Source organism: Pteropus alecto, unplaced genomic scaffold (genome assembly GCF_000325575.1).
Source record: "Pteropus alecto unplaced genomic scaffold, ASM32557v1 scaffold233, whole genome shotgun sequence".
In the NCBI taxonomy this organism is placed as follows: Eukaryota; Metazoa; Chordata; class Mammalia; order Chiroptera; family Pteropodidae; genus Pteropus; species Pteropus alecto.
The window spans coordinates 1,163,574-1,189,766 of NW_006434367.1; the positions used below are offsets into that span (position 1 = coordinate 1,163,574).

A 26,193-nucleotide genomic window follows, 5' to 3' on the forward strand; every position below is an offset into this window, starting at 1 on the left:
AACTTATAATACAGAATGAGAAGCTGTGCTTGCTATAGACTCTTTTATATTTTATGAATCACATGTGCAATGTCATTTCTAATGGCTGTTGAAAAAAATAAAAAATATAAAGAAAACTCTTAAAGATTTTTATGATTAGACTTAATCAGAGACACAATCGCATTTTCATTTTCTGCAAGACTGAGAGTGACACACTTTTAACAGAGTAAAAGCAAAATGGAGATACAAACTTACTCATCACCCTGGAAGCTAAGCTGTAACTTTTTTCTTGGTTCAGCTTCACTCTGGCTACTGAGAGATGACTCAGATGGAACTGAAAACTTCTCTTCTACTAAATAAGATGCCTGAATATCAGAATACCTACACATGCACACACACACACACAAAAAATCTGTTTGTTAATAATTAAATTATAAACATTTAAAATTCACTGTGACATAGAACTGCATGACTGTGAACCACCAGGTGGTAAAACAAATAGAGCCCTAGTGTTCAAATATCATCCTATGTGCAGAGCACTGAAACGGATCAGCAATGGGGTGTGTATGTGTTAAACAAGAGTCACAGTAATCCTACAGGATTAATCTAACCCCTTCATTCCAAAATTAGGGATAATGCTCTTTAGCAAATGTTAGGTTGGGAGGATGAATAAGTAGTTAGATATTTAAGCATATGCAACTGTACACATACTTAGAGACATAATTCAAATTACCAGCCACCAATAAGGCAGAACTAATACAAAGCCAAAACAAAGGACAGAAAAAATAATTAGATCAAAAGATCATTGGTACCCAATCTCAAACCCACCCACCCAAAACTGATAGGGAAATGGAATAGGGAAAAAGACAGTTTTATCTTTTTCCACATTAATCTTACATATATGGCCAGATAAAGCAAAAGCTCAAGCTTGAGTGAGAAATTTTACAGAAAAATTCAGTATATTGTAGGCTTTATGGATCTAAAATCATCATTTGTTCAAGCAATTCTTACCTGTTATCAGTGCTGTATCCATTTCTAGCAAGTGTTGAAACAGCAACAGGCAAGCCAAGATTTGAAGAAAGCGTGTCATTTTCCAAAATCCCACTATTACCAAGTAATGAATTGGTTAAAAAGTTCGGAAATGACTCTTCAGCTATACCTCGAAGATCTTCCATCTCACTGCAACAATAAGTTTTTATAAATCAAATATTATTATAAAACTTTTTTAAATGATTAACAGTATAAGATCGTAAATCTTAGAAAACTAATAAATCTTAGGAAAAATCGTATTTTTGGAATAGCACTAAGAGGGGATACTATTAGCAAGCATCCTGAGGTAATGAAAATCTCAAAATACTTTGCTACTTTATAGCTGAGAATATAAAAATCAAACTATCTTCTTGCAATTAACATAACAGTGAAATACAACACAGCTTTATTTACTTTTAGATTGCTGTAGGAAGTAATATGAATTACCACAAACTGACCCAGTCAAGAAGCAAGGAAGACACAACACTGATGACTTTAGGATGTAGTTAAAAGTTTACCAGTTGGGTGCTTATTCTAACCTAGAATAGGAAAAAAAAAAAAAAGAAAGAAAGAGAAAAAAAAAGAATTAGCAAAATCCGGCCCCTAATTTCAGAGATTATTATTAAGGATGAGTTAATGTTTTAAAAAGTGGGTCCATTCAAAGAAAAATTCTAAGTTAAATAAAGTATATTTGGCACATGGACAAGGCAAAAATGGTAAAAGTGGTATACAAAAGAGTAAGTCTGGAAAGCAATGTCCAAGAATCTGTACTACTGATAAAGAACCTCCGGCCCACATTGGCCATTGATTCAACTTGACCTTGATCACAGTACTCAGAAGATGTTATTCAATCTCAAAAATATTTCAGAGTGCTTATCATGTAATGGCTGTGTGGATTTCAGTAAAGAAAACCATTACATCAGGAAAGTCTCAATAAATGAGAGGATATTGGTCCTATACCTTGAAGATGAGGGAGCTTTAATTTATTTTTAACTTTTTTATTGGCTAAAACGAAAATTTATTTTCTCATAGTTCTGAATGTTAGAAGTCCAAGATAAAGGTTCTAGCACAGTTGGTTTCCAGTGAGAGCTTTCTTCCTAGCTTGTAGATGTCTGCCTTCTTGTTGTGTCCTTACATGGAGAGGAGCAAAAGAGAGAGTGGGGGGGGGGGGGCTTTTAAAGATGACATAAACATAAGCAAAGGTGAAAGAAAAGATTTCTTGCATATCTAATTCCTTAACTCGTATATCCCCATTTTACAAATGAAGAAACTAACTCACGGACTAAATTAAATTTACCCAAGGTTATATATACAATTAGTAAGATTCGAACCTAGATCTAATTCCAAAATCCACTCTAAATACTTAGTATCTAGTGGCAATAGCAAGTGAATCAATGTATTTTGGCAATGGGTGTATAAAATAACATGGTGAATAAAACCATGGAGCCAGATCCTAAAAGCCTGAGTGGTATATTACGAAGCTGGGACTGTATTCTGCAGCCCATGAACCTACGGAGGAAGGGACAAGGCTTAAAGCCTGGAAGGATATTTAAAGAGCTATCACAATTGGTAAGATGGACAACAAAGAAGGACTGTGCAAGGACTAATTTAATTACTCTATAAAGCAGAAAAGGTTTTAGGACAACTAGAGAGCCTATAAAATTTATTTGATTATGGATGAAGTATCCATGTTCCTTTCAGAAGCCCATCTCTCCACTTTGCATTTAATCCCAACCCCTCTCACCAATGCAATGATAATCACTCTAGCAACTGGCCCTTCTCTTAAACATGTCACATCTTCTCTCTGTGCAGTCATTCCCACCTGCATGCTGTTAGTTCTCCCATTTTTTAAAAAAGACTTCCTCTATCTCATACCCTGCTATCCCTTGCAACTGCTGCTACCATATCTATCTGTGCTCCCTTCAGCACACACTCCTCCCAAAAGGAAGCACTGCTGGCCATCCAGTTCCGCTCCTGTCATCCTGAACCCACTCCAAGCTGGTTTTCATCCCACCACTCCACCAAAAGGCTTGTCAACATCACCACTGATACCCCTGTTGCCAAACTCCATAATCCCATAGTCAATTTTCAGTCCTTATTTTCTTTAACCTAACAGTATGAGATTCATATGCCCTCACAGAAATAAACTTTCTTCACTTGCTCTCCAAGACACAACTGTCTGGGTTCTCCAACTTTATCAGCTGCTTCTTTTCCTTCTCCTTGGCTGGTTCCTCCTTATCTCCTAGACCTCAGGGCTAGATCTGGTGACTGCCTTCAAAGTTTCAAATACCATATGAAATTATATCTCCAGCCTGGGCCTCTCCCCAGAATCTCAGATATTCAACTACTTACTTGACATTTTCACTTAGATATCTAACAGGCACCTAAACCTGAATCTTGATTCCATTTCATTCCAAGCTCCTCAAGAAAAGCCTGCTCTTCAATCTTCCCCACAAGAGAAAATGAGAACTCCATTCTCTAGTTGCTCAGACCAAAAAACCTTAATCATTAGTGACTGTTCCCCCCTCACTCCCACTCACACATACACACACACACACACACCCTTTATGCAATCCCTAAGCAAACCCCAATGGCTGTACCATAACAATATAACCAGAACCTGCCATTACTTAGTACTTCCACTTCGTCAAGCCATCACCTCCTCTCCCGCATGGATACTCATTGTAATAGCCTTCTATCTCCATGCCTCCACTCTTCCTTAGTCTCTTCTCCACACACTAAAGTTATCCCTGTAAGATAGGTCAAATATCACTCCTCAGCTAAAGCCCTCCACTGGCTTCCCATCTCATTCAGAGTAATGTCAGTCCTTATAATGGCCAACAGGGACTAAATAATCTCTCACTTTGTTTCCTACCACTCTTCTCCCTTGATCATTCCATATCAGCCAATGACCTCACCACTGTCACCGAAACACACTAGGCTCCTGCATCAGAATCTTTGCCCTTGCTTTTACCTCAGCCTAGCACTGATGCCCCAAATAGCCTCACATCTTGTGCCTTTGCTTCTTTCAGATCTTTTTGTAAATGTCCACTGATCGGTCAGGTCTTCCCTCAGAGACCTAAACAGTGTAGCATGGCACTCCAATCTCCTTGCCTTGTCTTTTTTTTTTTTTTCCTTTAGAATGTAAGGTCCATGAGGGCAGGGACTTGGCCTGTTTTACCACTGAATTCCTATCTAGAGCAGTGCCTTGCACAGAGTAGACCCTCAATAAATTTGCTGAATGAATAAATGTTTTCAAACTATGACCAACTATCACATAAGCACTCTCCACTCAGATCATGCTCTAGCATTTCCTTCTCTTCAATTTCTAGTTCTTCATTTCTAAAAATATGTTCAAAAGTCTTCAATTTTAGGATGGAGGAAGTGGAAAACTTGTTCCCATCCTTCATTTGCACTTCCTACCACCACCTCTCACCTTCCCTTCACAGCTAAGTGTCTTAGAAGAATCCAAAACTAATACTTCTACACCTCACCCTCTGTCCGCTCTGCATGTGAGTCATATCTGAGATTCCGACCTGGAATCTGACCTGCAATTTGTATCTTATACACCAGGAATCTCAAACTTGAATGCCTAAGGCATAAATACTATCAGATATCAGAACTCTAAGGGCTAAGATCAACTGAAAATAATAGGCCCCCTTGAACCCATTTAAATTCAATAAAAACCAATGGTGCCAAAAAAATCTACTAGTGGAGCCCATTCCTAAGGGTAAAACATGTCTAAAACATACCCTTAGTCATCTCACATCTTTCTGTCTCCCCTACTACCACCCTACCCAACTGAAAAGCCAACCAGTCTATTCGCTTCTCTTCTTTCTACTCCACAATCAATTCCTCACACAGCAGTCAAAGGGACCACTAAATATAAACCAGGTACCATACCCTTACTGAAAATTTCAGTGAGCCACATCATCTTCCACCCCACTTGGGCTCATTCACCATATACTCGCTTTTCTGTTCCTATAACATCCAAGCCCATCCTGACCTTGGAGCCTAGAATACTCTTCTAGATCTCTGCTCAAATGTAGCCCCACAGTCTGTCATATTCGTTTTAATTTCTTCCAGCACTTATCACTGTCTATTTATTTTTGTATTTTTCTTCTTCTACTAAAAAGATTGCTCCATCATTTTCCTAATACCTATAACAATGCCTAGTACATAGTAGGTACTCAAATATTTATAAAATGAATAAATGACTGACAGTAAGTGGCCTCATCTTTGACTTTAGACTATCAGTTTCTTGGGGACATGTCTATCTTATTTACCCATATATTCCTAGTACCTGATACAGAGCTGAAATATAAGCTGAAAAAAAAATAAGCTGAAATAATTTATGTCCCCTAGCTACCTCGCTGAGATATAGTGTCTACTCTATTATCAAGTAATGTGCTACATATTCTATATACATTTCTCTAATCTCTGCACCAAATTTGCAAGGTAGCCATTACTACTGAAAAACTGAGGCCAAGAAAAGGCATTGAGACTTTTCCAGGCCACACAGTACAAGAGGGAGCAGAGGATTCACACCCAGGCAAGTCTGGCCCCAGAGTATTCTTTCTTCTGTACTAATGCCACCTCCTTCATCTTTAAAATCACCTTCAGCCCAGACCTCTATCATGAAATCTAGATTCATATTTCCAAATGGCTCTTTGACATCTACCTTACCCTTGACTGCCTCCCAAGTAGTGCAAAGCCAACAGATATAAAACTAAACTCATTACCTTTCCCCCACGCACTGTTATCTTTAGTTTTGATTTATGTTATCCATATTCTCTTGCTATACAAGCCAGACACCTAGGACCATCTGATCCCTCTTGCTCTATTAGTTACCAAATTCTAATGTTTCTAATTCCAAATATATCTTTGGAGCTGAGACCCACTTCTGTATTCCCAACATCTGAAGCCCATCACTTTTTAATCTAAACTATTGCACAAGCCTTCCAACTAGCCTCTACATGTCTAGTCTTGTAATTACTAAATTATTTATTTACAGGTCTATAAACCACATTAAAATATATACCAAACTCTTTAAAGGTCACTCTTATTTAGAAGGAGTTGAATCCAAGAAAACTTAGATATTAAGCAAAGATCATTCATGCAACAATCATTATCAAACATAAACCACAAAAGACACTCTACTGGCATTGGGAATGCAGAAACAAGGCAGCTCCCCTCAGATTGCTGACAATCCCTATCAATTGTGATACACAGATTAGGTGCTCAGATAGAGCTTTGTTCTCAATGCAATGGTAATACAACCCCGTGGAAGATTCCCCAAGATGTAATCTAATATCTAGTATCTCATTTTCAGAAAGGATTACACTTGTTCTACACCATCCATAGACATACCACATTCCTATAGCTTTCCCAGAAGGGAAAATTCCCTAACTTTCCTCTATACTGCATTATCCACCCGTCTTCCATCACCTAAAATGAAGAAGATATATTATCTTTCCTTTACTGTATTTGAACTAAGTAACTACCTCTGGGATTTCTCTTACTATTTCCTTAAAGCAGTGACCTCAAAATATTGCATTTGAGTTTACTACTATTTAATTGCTTTAGTTACATTTCTGAATATATAACATAACATCTACTGTAGTCATTAATTGGAGGTCTACGTGTACAATTAAACACATTTAAAAGTACATGCCGTGGAAATAAGACATAGTCAAGATTCCCCAATATTCATCATTTACTCTTGGCATTTTAAGGCATATCTTATAATTAGATAGTCATTTAGTATACTACTTTTCAAAGCTTACCGCAAACTTTGCCAACAAAACTGAAATTCGGAGAAAAAGCTGATCTTGGAGCAGTAAAATTTTCAGTCGAATAACCTCAAAATGGTAACAAATAAAAATACTATCATAAAAACAGCTGTCCTCCAAACGACCACCTCGAAAGGGACCTAATGTTTTACTAAACAAAGTCGGAAATTAAGAGAAAGCAAAAGTAGAGTGACATTAAACATTCTTATTTCACGTTTTTTTAAAAAGGAAATCAGATACAAGGAATTTAGGAAAGGTATTAGCAGTAAATGTGAACGACGCCTAGAAGGAACCAAAACTAGTGAATAATGAGTGACACTGGCAGATCCCTCTGTATTAACAATGTGATTTCCTGGGTCAGAGTTTCAGACAAAGAAGAGAACCAGAATCGCTCACCACGACACACCAGATGCACACACCGCGCGGGTCAGAGTCAACTTCCCACGCTTGGCCAAGAGCCTCGGGCACAAAAGCACAATTAAACTTACTAAGCGGGATTCGCCGTGGCGGCCGGACCGGTGCGAACGGCTGGACCCGGAGCTATGGCGCGACTCCGGCTCGCGTTTCGCTAACCACCAGCCCGGCCCCTGTCCAACCGGCACTGCCCCGCCGGCGCGGCAGCAGAAACGCCGGCCAAGTGGATTCGTCTGGCTCCCACCGAACCGCACACCAAGACACGGAGCGACCCTCCTCACCGAGCCCGGGACCCCAGCCTCAGGAGTCGCGCACACAAGCACACAACCAAAGGTCTGAGTCCGAGTCGCGGCGGAGCTGTAAATGCGCGTGCGCGTAGCCTCCGCACGCGCGGCCGCCCTAACCGACCGTACCGCGCACCGCCCACGTTTACGGCAGTTTGCGGCATGAGCCGAAGGTCGAGGACGGCTTTGAATTGGACGGCGCGAGGGATGGGGCGAGCAGGAGCCCGATGATTGGGTGAGAGCGGCGCGCCTCGGGTTTGAAGCGAGGAAGCCGCGTTCGGCAGGTCTGGAGGAGGAGTTCGGCATTGCCTGAGACCGGGCGGAGGCCTTCTCGCTACAGCCGAACCCAAGGTGCCGCGTGGAAAGCCTTGGCCAACTTGCAAATAATGCTTACCTTGAATCTGGGATTCCGAAGCGCCGTCACTCGCCATCTACATGAAGAAATATTTCTGGTGAACAAATCGTGTGGTACTACCACCAAGTTCGGTGTCGTTGCCGCTTTCTTGTCCTTACATGAGCGAACGCAGATCTTTTTTACTACCGTTTGGCAGATATTGAAATGCGTTGTGATTTGCCTTATGTTACACAGTGCTAATAAGCTCCAATTAGGAAATCATTCCTCGGGATCCAAGCTTCATGGTAAGTAGTTTGCTACACCTAATAGCCTTTGTGAAGTAAGCTTGGTCTGGTGTGGAAAGTGGTGAGGCGACGAGACATAATTCATCCCTAGCTAACTTCCTGCGTTTTCCTATCCTCACCACAAATCCTATCACCCACAGCTACTCAGCACAAGGCCTTAACTATTACTTTACTGAAACCATATAGGTGATAGTTTCACACCTTTCACTCTCCTTTATGTCAAAATTTTTTCCATAGCGTTTCAGAGGGAACGGAGTCCCTCTTCTCCAAAGCTAACTCTAACTTCATTCATTCAACTATTATTCAATGTTTAAGATGCATGGTGCACCTGGGAGGAGAGAAAAGGAAAAACACAAAGTCCTACTCCTAATTTTAGCCTGGTGGGAAAAACATGTTCATTTGATCACTATCTCCTGCTCAACTATCATTCCTGGATACCCACTGGTTCCTGCCTTTAGAAACGCTGCATATCTCCATCCCCCCCCCCAAAAAAAACACCCTTTTTTGATTATGTTCTATCATCGGAAGACCATTCTGTCTCTACCCTTACCTGCCTCCACTTTCACACCTTGTCACTCATTTCATGTTATCAGCTTGGTCCTGAGCACTTGTTTTATTAGGTCTTCTTGTCAAACTCAGTCATGTTTCCACAGTTCTCTGGACATCTCTTCTTGAAACCTTCCAGCCTTGCAAAGTGTAATTACCCCTATTCTACCTTTGACCACACTCAATGAACAGAGTGGAGAAAACTCAAGATTTTCTGAATCCTGAAAAATAAACCAAATACTTAACTGAAAGGATGCCATTTGAATATAATGAGCAACCCTTGCTTCACAGGGTATTTTAACTCCTCTATCTATATCATGGCCACATATAAGGGGTGAATTGCTGGAATGTATCTGTATGTTCCAGACTGTCATTCACCCTGTATCTCTTGTATCCAACTCAATAAATCTCCTTCATAAAAAAAAAATCAAGTGACCAATGCTCTCTCCACCACACCCAGCAACCTGGCAGGACTTTAGGGAAAGGGATCTACAATCCAAAGTATCTGCAGGCAAGAGAGCCTAGACTCTAATGCCAGACTGCCTAGATCTCAATCCTGACTCCCTCCCTAGCTGTGCAGCCTTGGACAAATGACTTTAACCTGCCAGTTTCCTAATCTGTAAAATGAGGATAATTTGAAAACTTACCTCAGGTTTGCTGTCAGAATTAAACCAGTTAGTTTGCATAAGGTATCTAGAAAAGCACTGGCACATGGAAGTATTCAATATTAGCTATTATCTAATCTTACTTGCCAATTGAAAAGGAATCGAACTCCCTCCAAATCTCCTTAGACACTGAGTAGAGCTTGCAGAAGCCCCATGGCCAATGGTGCCTTCCCGGGAATTAGAAATGATGCATACCCAGTTAAGAAAAAGCAGACATCTCCCATAGCTCCCTTTACCAACTGCTTTAAGTGGTAACACTTCAGCTGCAACTGTCCAAAGCCTTCTACAATGTAACCACAGGTATGATTCCACATTAATCTCTCACTAGCCCACCAAATGAACCTTTCTCTTTCATCAGACTAATCCTTCATTTTGTTGCCTGAACACACACGCTTGTCCTCTATCAACTCTAGACCATCACCCTAAACTCTTATCCTCCTGTTTCAATAACTCCACCTGTTGAAATCTCACATCCCTTCCAGCTCAAACAAATCACTTCTTTTTATGCCTACTATACTGTTTCAACCTAATTAAATTCTCATTATCTTTTGTAAATTCTGTAAATACCTTCTCACACTAAGTTTGTGTGCAGACTACCTATTTTTTACATATCCCAATGTTTAGTACAGTATCCTGCACACAGAAGATGCTCAATATTCACAAAATTGGAGTGAGAATCTGTCTCAATTCATTATCCCATTCTAACCTCAAACACCTCTATGACTAAAATCTCAAAGATGTAAATTCTTAATTTTGAGCTAGATTCGGCCCTTAGTTAGACCCATTGCTCTGAACCTAAGCAAGTCTACAAATCTACAAGTCCTTTAACAGAAGGAAGACCTTTTGAGAATTATTTGGAAAGGATTCTTTTTCTTACATTGGAAAGCTAAAGTGCTAACTTTACAGACAAAACATTTTAACGATTAGACACAAAAAAAACCTCAAATGTATCTTAAAATTAATACAATATATCTTATCAGCTGTTTATCCTTTGCATGTTAAGCTCTAGAGGTATGACTATTCACAGGAAAGGAGTCTTTGAAAATTAGATTATAAATTATATGGTTATAGCAATATCTGATAAATACATTTGAAATGCTGCTCAAATTACATCTTTCTCTAGCCCCAAAGTCAAAATCCTTGACAATTCCTGAAAAAACTAAACTGAAGAGAACATTACTAGTTCCATGATTTTAGTCATTTTACCATTATTTCCAAGTATATTATTTTCAAATTTTAAAAGTATCATTTTAGAAAGTAATCTAATGTTATCTAATTAGATTGAAAGTCAACAGCTGTCAGTTCTACATTTTAGTTTACAAATTGACTTTCTATCTTTTAAATGTCATACCCATTCCTTATTTTTTGTTTGGATTTTTTTTTTTTTAGCAACATGATATTTAAGGAGATACAAGCTTTACCAATAATCAAACAATATATTCTGTTTTTATAAGACAACATATTCATATATTTTAAAATATATTTTATTAAATAATCTACTTGGAGAATAATTACAAAAGCTTTAAACAGTTATTTCAAGTAGTGAAAACAATTTCTTAAAAAAAAAAAAGACCAAATACTCCATATTATGTTTTGCTGCTTTATACACAGGAATGATTTATTTTACAAACTTGTAAATTTCAACATTAGCCTGTAAAATTAAAAACATTTCTTAATATGTCTCAAAGGCAGAGTGAACTTTATAATGATATGCTTTCACATTAACCAGTATGACAAACTATAAGAAACTTAACACCATGGTAATAGTTCAAAATAAAATTTACAGAACAGGCACTTTGAAGCTCCTGGGTGTAACTCTCACAGTTAATGTAACATGTACATATCTTATTTCCTCAAAGGTTACCAACCAATAAAGAAAATGTTCCTTTGATGCAGAAGCACAAACATTTAGGTTCCAAACACTGTGTTCTGGTTGTAATACATGTAAGACAGGCCCTAAATCAGAAAAATCTTCTGAAAGAAAATGAAAAACAAAAAGCCAGGAATGAAAGCATCTACAAAGCACTGGAATAAGGCCTTTAAGTGTTAAGTCAGTTTTAAACCCCTTCGTTCTCAGGTAAGGGATTAAGAGGCCGAGAGAGAGATCGTCTGCGAGGGTGAGGATACTGGAGGTTGGCAGTGTCAGCATCGCAAGAGTGCTCTACCAGAGGAGGAGGAAGAGGAGGAGGAGGAGGAGGAGGAGGAAGGAGCTGGGCATAACTGGACCATCTCGATCCAGCCTGTGGGGAATCCAGAGGGGTAAAGAAATACCTGAAACAATGAAGACAGAAACAAAACACCAAAACAAAACAACAGATAACAAAAAAGAAAAAAAAACCACAGAAGAAAAAGAGAAAAGTAGTAAATACAAAGAGAACCAAAGAGGAGAAAACACATGCTGGAAAAAAAAAAAAAAAGCTTTAGTATATTCATGCCAAAACTAACAACATAATAGCAAAAATCAAGACCCTTACTCAAATCAAGCTTGCTTAAGCAAGCATAAAAATTTGAAAGAAAAAAATACAATCTGTTAAACTTAAAATGTTTAAAAAGTTACCAGTATGTTACAAAAAAGACATTAATTTTATAATTTAAGACATTTTTCTAACCTCTCCAAAACATTTGATAGTCCTGTAAATTTATAAATCTAATAAGCTTTTTCTTTATTCTAAGCAATGTTCATCTGTAGCAGCAGCAGACGTACATTTTTTAGTGCAAACATGATACTAAGAACCAATTCAAATATACTTTTACATAGCATGGCCAGATATTGCAATATGCTTTTGAAGAAATACAGTCTTTGAATACTCTTAGCTATTTTTCTGTAAAACCTTAGAACAGAACAAAATTTTGATAACTAAAAAGGCTCAAAGAATATGTCCTATTATTATTCTACCATTTTATAACTTACCCGTAATACTTATGCATTTTAGTAAAGATTTAAAGCTTTGTTATCGAGGTCAGAGTTCTACAGGTTATGAACTAAATGAAGCAGCCAACTAAAGAAAATCCTGGGACATGGAATGTGGAAGTGAATGTGCATGCACAATTTCAGCAAAATTTTAACTGCTGCTCTTATAGTATGTTTCCAAATTTTGACCTGAAGGAAATCTTAAGCCATGGAATCACACCACAAAAACATATAAGCACATATTAGAAACATTTATCTCTTTAGTGAATATAAACTGAAAACTCCCAAAAGTACTTTCATTTTACTACCAAATTATAAATGAAGCAATACCAAATATTTAATTTGGCTACAAACTGTACAATTTAATTTTACTACTACTTCCCTCACTTCTGTTACTTTACTACTACTTCTCTCCATTACTAATACTTTTAAAATATTACAAAGAAATGACAGAGTTGTACTGAATATCATCTATAAACCAATTCTACAAAAGGTAAACTAGCACTCAAAACAATCTTTTTGAAAAATATTTAATCTTCAAATTAAAATTATAAAAATTCATCATTTTAGCCTGTTTTAGAAAACAAAATAAGCCTATATTCTCCAAATAGAATAAAGTGGTATTTTCCCTCCTCCCAACTACTTATAAGGATGGTAACAATTCTTTTAATCTTAAAACCCAGGTAAATTTCAGGAACATTTCAAAAAATTGTTTTGGTGACAATGTCTCAACAAAAAGCCTCTCCATTTATATTTTCAAAGGTTTCAAATAGTGTCAATAGACTGGCTAGTACAAAAAAATGATATACATTGTATTTTTAAAGGCCTTTTGGATTGCGTTTAGTAGTAAGCAGGCTGCTGGTGTATCTTGGGAGAGGTCAAATGGCGCTGGGGAAGGGGAAAAGGAGCTCGCTCTCCATTCCTGTGTGCATGCAACAAGCAGCAAAACAGCAAAGTTACTCCAGTTAGCTGGTACTCAGCTGTGCTTTCTGTTAAAGGACATAATACAAATGGAGAAGGGAAAATGCATCACAGATCTAACACACATGGTTACTGGCACAATAAGAATACAGATCAAAACTTCAAAGCTCTTTAGAAAATATGCAGTATAGGTAACAACCAAAAAACAATTTTTTTTCTTTTTTAATAGTATCTTTTGCTTCATGGAACCATCTCTATAATCTGATATCTTCTATGGGAACCTGAAATAGTTTTCATGCAAATACTTAAACCTCAAAATCAAATAACAGGACTTCTTTATAAAAATATAACAATATAAAGACAGTTAAAAAAAATTTAAATACAATTCTTTTATTTAAGAGGACAGTAAGATAACCACAGGACAATTAAGGTTGTGCTTTGAAGTTTCCTGATCGTATTCCAAATTACTCACAAAGGTATGTTAAAATAATTTTATCTTACAAATTCACATATTTAAAATTTGAATATGAAATCAAAAGCATGACTTTTTAGAGCACATCAAACATTCTTTAAGTAAGAATTTAAAATGTTAAAAATTCTAAAAAATCAAGAGCTCAGAATTTTCCATTTCTTCTTATGATCTCCATTAGTTTTAAACAAAAAATAATAATTTAACTTGTTCTCTTCTACAAAGCCTTAACAAATGTATTTTATTTTAAATTTCAGTTTAACCCCATTCAAAGGCTACAATGCCAGCACTAACACATTAATAATCTGAAACTAAAATCCTCAATATTATCTCATATTTCCTCTTCATCTCATACATCAAAAGCAAAGTAAAATCTTAAAATTATAAACATTTCTGATCACTAAATTTCAGAATATAATTTAGTTTGTTTAATGGCCTTATAATCTACCTGTAAATATGACTAAGTAAGGCAAACACAGAACTAACAAAGTGAATGTGAATTGAAAACTTTTTCTAGTGTCATAATTATGGGTGGAATTTCTTCATTCAATCTTAAAATCCATGAAATAACACATTATTATGGTTACCAGAATGATCTAAAAAGGAAGATAATGTCTAGTTTTCCCATAAATCAGCCTACCTGCCAACAGAAGATCCATTTGATGAATTTTGAAGATTTGGGATATTTGAACCTAGGGAAGGATTTGAGTTTCCCTGCTGAGAACTCCCACTGACAGGGCTCCCATTACCTTTCAAAATACCAGTACACTTCCAATTGTCCATATAATTAGCTGAAAGGAAAATGGTCAAATACATTAACACGACTAATACCTATGGACTAATACCTATGGTCAAAGGCACTAATCTATGTTCATGTGCTTAAACGACAAACGAGACCTATAAGGTTACATTTCTTTCAAAATAAACGATAAAGACATTCATATATATATATATATCTTAATTTTAATGGTTATTTTTTAAAGTCTGAAAAGAATTACTAATTTAAAAAACAAAGCTTTCACCATCCATTTCCCTTCCATACGAGATATATATTAACAAATTCAATTCTCTAAGCCGTGGCATTATACTGTTCGTATCAAAATAAATTCTTTGTCTCCATTATAATGAAATTCAATTACTTGTATATGTAGAGTAATGGAGTTGTCTTCTTGGTTATGTAAGTATAAGTCATGTGGGTACCTAATGTCCTCAGAGATGGATATAGGTAACAAAACCTTTGGGTTTGAGTGGCTTATTCAACAAGGCCTAATTCTTTGAATGCAGAATTAATCACTGGAGACACTGAGCCCAGGAAACCCAAGTTATGGAACCTGCTAGGGTGGAACTGCATGGTTCACTAAAGCCCAGAGGCAGGAAAGGGCAGCAAAGCCCACGAAATCAAGTTACACTTAATGGAGATCTGGGGCTGCTGCTAACACAGCCAAAAATTGACCAGGGTACTCCACCAAACTGCATCGAGCAAAATAATAACTGCTTAGGGTAAATAAACTAATCTATAATTTTGAATCCTAAGTATGGGATACACTGATTATTGTAGTGCACAAGGACACCTCTACCAGGTGGATAAACATCTGTGCAATATAGCAAACAGTTATCTTAAAGATACTGCATATTCTGTTAGTTTTAGTTTTAAAAGTTGCTTTGTTTGACATGGGAACTTGAAAAAATAACTCAACTGGTAATTAACTGCTGTGAACTAGGTAAAATGATGAAAGTTCAAAATAACATAAATTAATATAAGATATAATTTGGAAGTAACTGTGGAAAGATCATCTTTTTCAAAATACTTAGTTTACATTTCTGAGTGAAAATTCTAAAACAGCAATATAAGGCAATATATGTGAAATCTTACCTTTCCACAATCTTACACAGCCATCATCGCCTGAAGATGCTAGCACTGTTCCTGTTATATTCCAACTCACTCGCCAGACCTGAGAATTATGATTATCAAACTGAGCCACTATATGGATTTCAAATTTTGTTGGCCCACCAGAGGAAGTAAGTTCTTTCCTGTTAAAAAAATTTTCCTGAAGAATTCTGCGAAAAGGTTTACACACACTTACACACACATACACACACACACATACACATTCTCTCTCTCTCTCTCTCTCTCTCTCTCTCTCTCTCTCTCCCTCCCTCTCTCCCCCTTTCTCCCCCTCCCATTGAAACAAAAAACATATATATAAATGGTCTCACCTACTTATTATTTTATAGTAATATGCATATCCATACCACCACCCCCCATTAGCTCATTGGGCCATTTCATGTTCATTTGACTCCCCAGTACCTAACATGATCCTACCACTGAATAAAAGATAATCAGTGACTTTCATAGAAGAAAGCTACAAGAGGATTTTATTCCCCCAAAGCTGAGGAATAAAATAGATAATACATTTATTTAAAAAAAAAAAAAAAAGGGAAGAAAAAAAGGAAAGAACTAAAACTCACAATTCCAAAATTAAAGCTAAAAAGAATGTCTTTTTCACAAGACATTTCACAAGAATGTCTCTGCTAATTTTCCCTTAGATTGCCACTTCTCATCCATTCAAACATGTATAGAGTACCAATTATATTGAGGATATAATTCATTGTTAGTATAAGTCTAAATAAAACACAATTAAGAAAACATGAATTTCTCTTTACTCAATTCCTCATGCCCAATAGTCATATATTTATAAATGAAATGTTCATTAACAAACCCATTCTTCAGATCAATTGCCTCTTCTACATTCTCCTCCACAAATGAAAATAATCAAGAGTTAAGAACACTTTCTAATTAGTAATTTTTGAAAACTCACCTCACAGGCTTTAATGTAAAAATTCTCACATCTTTGGTTGCTATGGCCAGAATATGGTAAGACCTTCCCAGGTTTGGAGCAAATGCAATATCATGGACAGGATCTGTAACTGTCATGAGGGTTTCAGCTTTTGCATATTTCCTAACAAAGAAAACAATTTACATTAAAAATTGCAGAAATAAAAAATTTTTAAATCCACATGTTGAGGTACTTCAACTTTTTTTATATTGCTCACAATGAAGTAGTGTTGACCTCTGCAGTATGTAGTATATCGAAATCCTAACATCTGAAACTGACCTAATTTGGAAAAAGGATCTTTTCAGATATAATTAAGACCTCAAACTGAGAACATCCCCTGGATTTTCAGCAGGCCCTAAATCCACTGTTGAGTGTCCTTATAAAAGACAAGAGGAGAAACAGAGACACAGAAAAGAAGGTCATAAGAAGACAGAAGTAGAGACTGGAATTAGCTGCCATACACCAAGGAACTCCTGTAGCCACCAGAAGCTTGAAGAGACAAGGTAGGATTTCAGAAGAAGCACAGCCCTAACAATACCCTGATTTCAGATTTCTGGCCTCTAGCAAGGTGAGAATAAATTTGTTTTAAGCCACCAATTTGCAGTGATTTGTTACCATAGCTCTAGGAAACCTATATAAGCAGCCAGGTTTCTTCGGCTGATTTTTTAAGTTTAGCTCAAAACACTTTAACAAAAACTAAATTAGAGTAAGATCTTGATTTATCTTTTTTAAGAAAAGGGTAACTGAATTTCCTGAGTATTTGAGTGTGAATAAAAAAGCAGGAACAGAGCTTTTTAGTGGTTATAAAGTAATCTATACCAAAGTCTACTTTCATCATTACAATTCTATTTTTATATCTGCAAATAGAGAATAAGAAGACAATTGAGATAGCAAATCAGAGTTTTCCATTATGTCTTTCTATGTCTTCAAGTGACTATGTGGACAGAACTGAAGCGCTGCGTGTTGGAGAGGGGGTTAGAGAGATGTTCCTATCTCACCTTTCCACCATCCTCCTCCGAAATACTAGTGTTCCCAACATTCTCTACTTGGCCTTCCTTTCATCCCAACATTCTTTCTGAAGTATCTCCAAGCTAGTATGCACCTCGAGGCTCCCTTCTTGACCTCTTCTCATCCTATACATCACCCTGAACAATCTCATCTACACCCTGCTTCTACTATGTGGTCTTGACTCCTCTATTTGACCTTAGACTAGTCATTTTACCTTGCTGGTCTCACTTTCTTCATTTGTAAAATAGTGCTAATATAAAAGCTACCTACCCTACTCATGATTGTTAACATTCAAATTTCATAATATATGTGAAAATGCCCTGAAACCTACATAAATGCAGGGTACTTGTATCATTATCAAGTCGCCAACAAATAATATCCAATATTGGTTAATTTGACCAATGATTCCTGTGTATTAAAAGGTGTCACTACTTTCAAAAAGATCGATTAGTTATAACTGAATGCTTCATAGTCTACTATCACATATCTTCCACGTAACATGTTCAATCTGTTAAACAACTTACTTCAAAGAATCAGACCAAACAAAATCCAATAGGTGAACTCAAAAAGGTCTAATAACTTCCTAATCCCTCCCCACCACACACGCGTACGCGTGCGCGCGCGCGCGCACACACACACACACACACACACACACAGAGTTACCTAACCAATGCCACTTCCCCATCATTCTAGACTCAGAAAATGCCAGACGCATGCTGCCTGACTCCCTTCCAGCTAAAGCATGGGTAAGTGACCCAATTCTGGCAAGAAGGACCCAATGTAAAAGACTGCAAAGATGCATCTAGAAAAGTTTCTCTTCCTAATACAAAAAGATTTATGAAAGGAAATGTCCTTCTTTATATTTGCACGTGAAACCTGAAACTCTTGGATCCTAAGAAGGAACTGTTGCTAACACACTGGATGACAGCAAAAAAAATGGAAAACAGAAAGGCCCTTGATAACATCACTGAGCAACTGAGACACTTAACTAACCCCAGAACTTCTCTGGGCTCTTTGTTATATGAAATAGTACAGGGGATCCAGTCCCTAATCTAGATTTATTCTCCCAGCTCAAATACAACTTTAGATTATCTTTATCACTGGATTCTTTTAAGTATTTAGGTACTTTCTACCTGCCCTGTATTTTCTTCAGAACTAAATGCAAGTTCTTTATCCTTTCATTCAAATATTATTGATGAAGTACTTTTTATTCTCCTATGTTGTTTTAGAAATGGTCCACCTTTTAAGTTTTAGATTTATGGCTCATTATTCACTCTGTTCAGCTAAGGCTGAAAGAAATTAACAATAATAGCTCTTCATGAAGCCTCTTTAAAATGTGCTGGTAATGTGGTTCATAGCTTTGGTATCTTAAAAATAGTTACAGAGGAAAGTTTCTATATTCTAGAAATGTGCTGGCCAATATAGTATCCACTAGCCACATGTGCCTATTTAAAATTAAATTGATAAAAATTAACAAATTCAGTTTCTCGGTTGCAGTAGCCACATTTCAAGTTTCAATAACTGCATGTGGCTAATGGCCTCTGCATTAGATGTGCCAATATGGACCATTTCCATCATCACAGCAAGTTCTATTGGACAGCACCACTGTAGACAGAGCCTCTCTGAAAAATTCAAGAATCTAGGAAGGTAGAAGGCAAATATAAGAACCCCCTAAAAACCCAAGTAGTAACATTCTAAATTACAGAGCCTATGAGAATTATAATTCTCTTCTATTTCAGACCTCATCCAGTATCTGACAACTAGACCCAAGAATTTTGTCCAGCACATGTGAAGCCCACCCAGTCACCTGACAGGTGCTCTTTTCTCCCATAAGACTCTGAGTATACCTCTGACACAATGTTTATGTCTCTGAGGTGTTAAGAGATATCTTAACATGACCAAAATTAGATTTTCCCATGCTAATACACTCTACCCAAATCTACCCTCTTTCCAGTGTTCCTTATCTCAAGAAATTACACATTATCCATTAACTATTAAGCCAGATCCTTGGAAATCATCTGGATGGCTCGCCCCTTCTTCTTCACTTCCCAAATCATTAGACCCTACTGATACCACTTCTTAAATTATTCTCAAACTGTCTACTTCTCTCCATCCCCACTATCACTACTCTATTCCAAAGCCACTATAATCTCCCACCTGACTATTATCACAGCATTCTAGTCCTGAATCTACTCATGTTCCCTTCCAAAATACTTTCCACATCTATGGAAGAATTAAACTATCATTTGTCCCTGTTATTCCCCAACTTAAATATCTTTCAATGGCTTCATATTACACTTAAGGAAAAACCTAAACATTGAACACTAAGTCTTGCAGATATAAACTTTGTATATTTCTCATCACACTTCTTTTTGCCTGTTATGTTCCAACCACAGTAAGAAATATATTGGCTCTCTCTTATTCATGGACCTCATGCAGTTTTCTCCATCTGGAATGTTTTTACCCTCCTTGTCTGGCTAAATTCTACTCATCCTATAGGTCTTCTTTTGGGTGATCCTTCCTAGCCCCCTCCCCCCCAGGTATAAGCTGTTAACATCCCAATTCTCCTAGTTTATAAAATTTATCACCATTTTTCACTTTTTTGTATTTGTTTTTCTCACAAGATGGTACATATCAGGAAATCAACTACCTTGTTCTCTATATCGTTCAATTTTATATTATCACAGCCTATTACAGAATGTGGCATATCATAGAAAAGTCAGATAATATGTAATGAATACTACATAATTCAGTTAATAAATAAAGCAATAACGTTTTTAAAAATTAAATGCAATTTGGAGCAATTTTAAAACCAAAGCAGTACTCACCTGGTGTTTTCATTATATTCGAAAATCTGAACCTTGGCCATTGCATTTGGACTACTATCATCACTTCCTACAGCTATCATGGGGGAATGAGCACGAGAGCTAGAAATAAAGAGTAAAAAATGTTTTACATAATGATTAAACTAATATACATTTAATTCAGAGAATTAAAAAAATACTGGCATTAAGCAGGTCTACAATCCGCAAGTCAGCAAGACACTACTAGTGTGATTAAATTCCGCCATACATCCAACACAGCAACACCTTGGGAGGGTGTATCCTTGAGAATGCTCAACATGGAGACTGAAGATACCATCCTTTTGCATTGTTTTTACCACATTTTCTTATAGTGGAGAAAGAAAGTAGCTTTTTTCACAAAAGATTTTTTTTTTTAAATAAATAACCCACCTATAAGGCCTTTAAATTTTTCTTCTGGAAAGATTTGATCATTAACCCTGGAATGAAAAGGTAACCCTACGGTGACCGAATTCAGGACAGAAAAGATTTTAAGTGCTTTGTACAAAAAAAAAAAGAGAGAGAGAGAAAGAGAGACTCTGATGAAAGAAACGTAGAAAAAGAACACTCCTCAGAGAGGCATGCTCCCCACATGCCATTCTCTTCTTTAGACTCATTTTTAAAAGGCAAAAGATAAGCAATAAGAAGATGAATTCTACTGAACTCTAGGTTAAATGATGTTTTTTGTTTCTATGCCTAATTACCTAGATATTGATTTCCTTTGCCTCCCTCATATAGATTAAGAAATATCTCTGATTATGACACCCTTGTTTAAGCTTTGACCTTCTTGGTACTGTGATCTGCCAACTTGTAAAGCTGAAAACAAAATATGGTAATGAAAAAAGAACTAGTTTAGTTCTTTATTACTAAAGCTTTATTACTAAAGCTTCTGATAATAAATCAAGTCACTGTGGGTGTTCAGAATGAGTCACCCCGAGATGCATCTCTGTGGTATGCAGACTGTTTTGAGCTAAAGGCAACTTTAGCCTCTGGCCTAAGAGAAACTTCTTCCCCAGCTACCTAGAAGAATGTCAATTTGAAGAGATAACTTCTTTTGATCTATCTATAGGCAGGGCAAACTTTTATTTACTATTTACTTCTTCTTATCATTCTGCAATGATACTTTTAAGTACTCAAGGCACCTGCCTCATCCCTACCTCAGGATGTCTTATATACTCATGTTTCCTTTTCTATCTTTCAATCTCTTGTACATGTGGAGTCTCTGACTTGCTCGTGTATGTGAGGTTCCCATACATATGTATGTAATAAATTTGGTTATTTTGTTTTGCTAATCTGTCTCATGTCTATTTAATTATTAGACCAGTCAGAAGAGCCTTGAGGATGGAGGAAAGTTTGTTCCTCCCGTATGTCACCTAGTATAAGAAAAATCTCAGGTAAACTGCAAAGTACTATAGTAATAAAATAAAATTACAAGTTCTTTATAACAATTGTTGGTCATTTAAAGAGATGTAATTCCACAGCAGTTTCTATATCTCACAAATATAACTTTCTAACAATGCTAAATATTTGAGAGGACCAAAGTACATTGACAGTAACATATTCTAAATTTACTGAAAATATCTTTTAAAACATTTCAAAATCAAATCATAAAACATCTAGGTAACAACTGAATTGAGGATTACCTCATTTGGACATCCAGAAATAAGATGTTCACATTTAGACCATTTTCCACATGATTCAAACCTAAACAGTGAGAAAAACCATCCAACTCTCTTTATATTATAGTAGACAGCACCTGCGTTCCCTTCCCCTAAGGTTCCATGGAAATGATGAAAGAATACCACAACAGTGCTAGAAATCAGAGTGTATCATCAGAAATCCAGAAATTTGGAAGAATTCCAAGGAGACAGGAAGCAGGAGATGAGAGAAAAAATGCAAAGGAGAAAAGAGCACATGTCACTATCAGTAAGGAGGAAATTCCAGAAGCTCCAATCTCTAATCAACAAATGCAAAGAACAGGAATGAGTCATGAGGTAATCATGAAGTGATTCATTTAAAAGACTGCACCCCCTGAAGATTGGAAAGTGACTGCTCTAGGCTAAAAAAAACTCTGCTGAAGAACCCTAGTCAGATGATTTAGAACTTAAGAGGAGTGATATGAACTTGAAATAAAGTAGTACTCCAAAACTGGCAAGGAGAGGAACAACAAGGAGCAAAATACATTAAAGTGCTCCATCCCCAAAGTCAAGTCCTCCTGACTTTGGCAGTTTGGGGGTTCTCCAGCCTGCCAGGTCCTTCTTGGTCTATACTCCCAACAAAGAAATCCTGCTAACCCATACCACTTAATTAGATTAAACACAGCCAACTCTCTAGGTAAGAGAGTAAGCTGTTAAGAAAACATAGCACCTAACAGGAGAAAAATACCTATACCAGTTTTCTCTACTAGCCATAATAGTCTCTTGTTCATAAACACAAATAGAAAAGTCAAGACTAATACCTACTTAAGGAAAACAAGAAGCATGAAAGATAAAGACCAAGATATACAGATCTTTGAGAAAACAGATATAGCCAATCCTCCTCATTTGCAGATTCTATATTTGTAAATTGACCTATATTCTAAAATTTGTAACTCCAAAAATCCGATAGTTGGGGCTTTCACAGTCATTCACAAACATACCTGAAGCAGCTCTGCAAAAATACTGAGTTGCCTGACATACGTGTTCCATACTGAGGTAGAAGAGAGCAAGGCTCTGCCATCTCGTCTCAGCTCTCATACTGAAAACAAGTCTCTTTTATCACGACGTTTTCTGCATTTTTGTGCTTTATGTTGGTGAAGGTGTAATCAGAGAAAACGACATCATAACAATTAAAAATGATTGCCAATCCCCCACTGCACCCCAGCCCCTAAAAAATGAATAGATGGTATAAAATATGTGCCTGGAGAAGAAGCTGGAGATCTGGGAGATAGAGTAGTAAATCTCTAAACAATTTTAAAGAAATAGAGAGTAAATTCAGGAAAAATCAAAGATGAGTTCCAGAAAGACAAAACAGAGATAACAAAAGAGAATAAATTATCAAAGAATCATAAGATATCCCCAATTTGAGACAAGATCTTTTATTTTGAAAAGAACCATTAAGCATCAAGCAGGATGAATCAAAAGAGACAAACACCTAAGAGTATACATCTAGATTTACTTTAATAGTTTTTTGGGGATGGAAGGGACAGAAGAAGGCATGTATATATAGATAAAATACGAGTAGCTCTGAGTTATTATAGCTGGCTGATGCATATTTGAGGATCTATTGTACGTCTACTATTACTTTTGGTATATCTGAAACTTTTCCTAATAAAAAATGTTTTAAAAGAAAATATACCTAGAAACACCCTGGTTAAATTTTTAAATTCTACTACCTCAAACAACCTACAAAGCAATCCCAGAAGCTTAATGGCCCAAATGTGAAGGGCAAAACCAACAACCTTTCAGAATACACTGGACAACCTCAAGGTGGAAAAGAATTTCTCAAATAAAACATAAAACAACACCATAACAATAAAGGAACAACTAATAAACGTGGCTACGTTAAAATTCAGAACTTTCTGTTGACTATAAAAGTCATCATAGTGTCAAAATGATAAACCACAAACTAGAGAATATGCTTGCAACAGATTTCAAAGTATAAGACAAAAATCCTAAAAACTTTCAGAAAGAACAAGATATCTACAAAAGAACCAACATCTGACTGACCTCAGACTTCTCATTAACAACACCTAAAGTTAAAAAGATACAAAACAGTATCTTTGAAATTCTTACACTTTGAACTTAGAACTCTAAAACTAGCCAAACTACAATTAAGCATGGCATAAAATGAAGACATTTTCAGGTATCTAGAATTCAAAGAGTTTCCCATCCATCCTGTATGAAAAAAAATTTACTTTAGGAGGTATGCCACCAAAATGGAAAAAAAAAAACCCCACAAAAACTAAAGACATATGTGATATGAAAATTGTGACAGCCAAGTATAACTCAGAAATAAACAAATCGAGAAAGAAAAAAAGCATTCATCCATCAGAAGTTAACACCAGATTATTCTGTGTGAACAAATTTTCATAAAACAGATTACATTTGCACCTATAATGAGTATTTACATAATCTAATACTGCAAATTTGGTTGTTACTTAATTTTTAGAATCAACTTACAATCAAAACATAACATAAACATTAAATGACAGAATGTAAATACAAATGTTGTAAATCTTGTCAATATACAAGCAACACAACAAAATGTTAGGAAATGGAAGGGGTGAGGTAGAAGTAAAATAAGCTAATTTCCTCTTTTAAAAAGTGAGTCCATATATAGCCTAAAAATTGATAAATCACCAAGTAGAGCAAGACTTCATTTTGAAATTATGATTACCAATATAACTAAAACAACTATCAGCATTTCCACAAACAAGATAGCTAGTGACACCTTGAGAAGTGGAACACTTTATAAATGTGCTAAATTTATCTTTCTTATAGTAAGTATAGATGTATAGCAAGAACCAGAGATAAAAGTAAATCATTAAAAAATAAAATAGTGACTACCAGAATTAAAATCTAGTAACAGTACTATTACAGCATTTGTTGTTAGAGGATAGGGGAACTTTTACTTTTCATTTTGTACTCTTCTAGATTATTTGAACTTTTTTCTTTACCAAGTGATTCATTATTCAATTTTAAAAAATAGCTTAATAAAAAGCAACTATGGTATAGTCTTTGGGTCACATTCTATACAGCAATTAAGGGAATAAGGTAGGACTGACTAGATATACCAATATATGGGAAAATGCCCATATTTGTTAAGTTAAAAAGGCAAACTGCAAGGAAAAAAAAAAGTATGTCTATAAATGTCTGTGTTTTGTGTTTATCTGTACATGACAAGATATATCTGTGTTTATTTGCACTTATTTGTTTATAAATGCATTAAATATGTATTTGTACATTCAGGAGAAAAGACCAGAAGGTATACACCAAAATATTTTAAATGGTTGGCTTTTTCTGTTCAGTAGAAATAGGTAGACAAGACTGGTTGGAGGAGAGAGAATTTTTATTCTATGTATTATATATTTTTAAAAAAACAAAACTAAGAAAAGCATTTTTAAGAAAATAAACCATCAAATACTTAGCTTAGCTTAAAAATTACCAATTTATTTTACTAGAATTACATTATCAGTTTGTTCTGTAAGCTTACCTTGAAGGGTTCCAAGAAATACAACTACAGCTTAGCTTACATGATATCTCATGCTGCAGAGACCACTGGCTGAGATTCATGACATCTGGTGCCTCATATATTCTTACTATACCATCTGCTGAGCAGGTTGCTAACATAAGACCCATATGCTTAGGAGCAAATTTCACATCGGTAACGGATGTTCTGCTATCCACTAGAGTTGTCCTCTTAACCTGAAAAAAAAATTAACAATTTAAATTATATACAGTAAGTCCACTCCAGCCCCCCACCAACCCTGATCTGAGGTTTCACTACTCATAGTTTCAATTATCAGTGGTCAGCCACAGCCCAAAAATATTAAATGGAAAATTCCAGAAATAAAAATTCATAAGGTTTAAATTGCACACCATTCTGAGTAGCATGGTTATCTCTCACCATAAGGCTCAAGACATGATTCATCCCTCTGTCCAGCATACTGACCTCACTTTGTATCAGTACGTAGGCATTGTGTTATCTCACATCATCACAAGAACAGTGAATATAATACAATAAGATATGTTGAGAAACCACACTCACATAACTTTTATTACACTATATTGTTATAATTGCTCTATTTTATTGTTGTTGTCAATCTCTTCCTGTGCCTAATTTATATTTAAACTTCATCAAAGGTATATATATATATAT

The 26,193-nt window shown here is 36.1% G+C and overlaps 2 protein-coding genes across 19 annotated transcripts in view; both read right to left on the reverse strand.

Moving 5' to 3' along the window:
* Window positions 1-7,595, reverse strand: part of CEP192 (centrosomal protein 192) — a 138,291-nt gene extending 130,696 nt beyond the window's left edge. For 6 of the 16 annotated variants that reach the window (XM_015587242.2, XM_015587243.2, XM_025044895.1 and 3 more), the window contains exons 1-3: window positions 7,289-7,553; window positions 991-1,158; window positions 235-360 (exon numbers count right to left, since the gene is read on the reverse strand). In XM_015587242.2, coding sequence (XP_015442728.1) covers window positions 235-360; window positions 991-1,154 — 290 coding nt within the window. In that variant the 5' untranslated portion in view covers window positions 1,155-1,158; window positions 7,289-7,553. Of the gene's footprint in view, window positions 1-234; window positions 361-990; window positions 1,162-1,466; window positions 1,548-7,288 lie in introns of those variants that run through there. The other 10 variants (XM_006909208.3, XM_015587244.2, XM_025044888.1 and 7 more) reach the window with 8 other exon arrangements.
* Window positions 7,596-10,934: 3,339 nt separating this feature from the next.
* SEH1L (SEH1 like nucleoporin) overlaps window positions 10,935-26,193 on the reverse strand; it is a 28,776-nt gene continuing 13,517 nt past the window's right edge. For 2 of the 3 annotated variants that reach the window (XM_006909213.3, XM_006909212.3), the window contains 6 exons: window positions 25,528-25,739; window positions 20,323-20,421; window positions 16,469-16,609; window positions 15,523-15,680; window positions 14,290-14,440; window positions 11,983-13,248 (listed from right to left, as the gene is read on the reverse strand). In XM_006909213.3, coding sequence (XP_006909275.1) covers window positions 13,236-13,248; window positions 14,290-14,440; window positions 15,523-15,680; window positions 16,469-16,609; window positions 20,323-20,421; window positions 25,528-25,739 — 774 coding nt within the window. In that variant the 3' untranslated portion in view covers window positions 11,983-13,235. Of the gene's footprint in view, window positions 13,249-14,289; window positions 14,441-15,522; window positions 15,681-16,468; window positions 16,610-20,322; window positions 20,422-25,527; window positions 25,740-26,193 lie in introns of all 3 variants that reach the window. The other variant, XM_006909211.3, reaches the window with a different exon arrangement.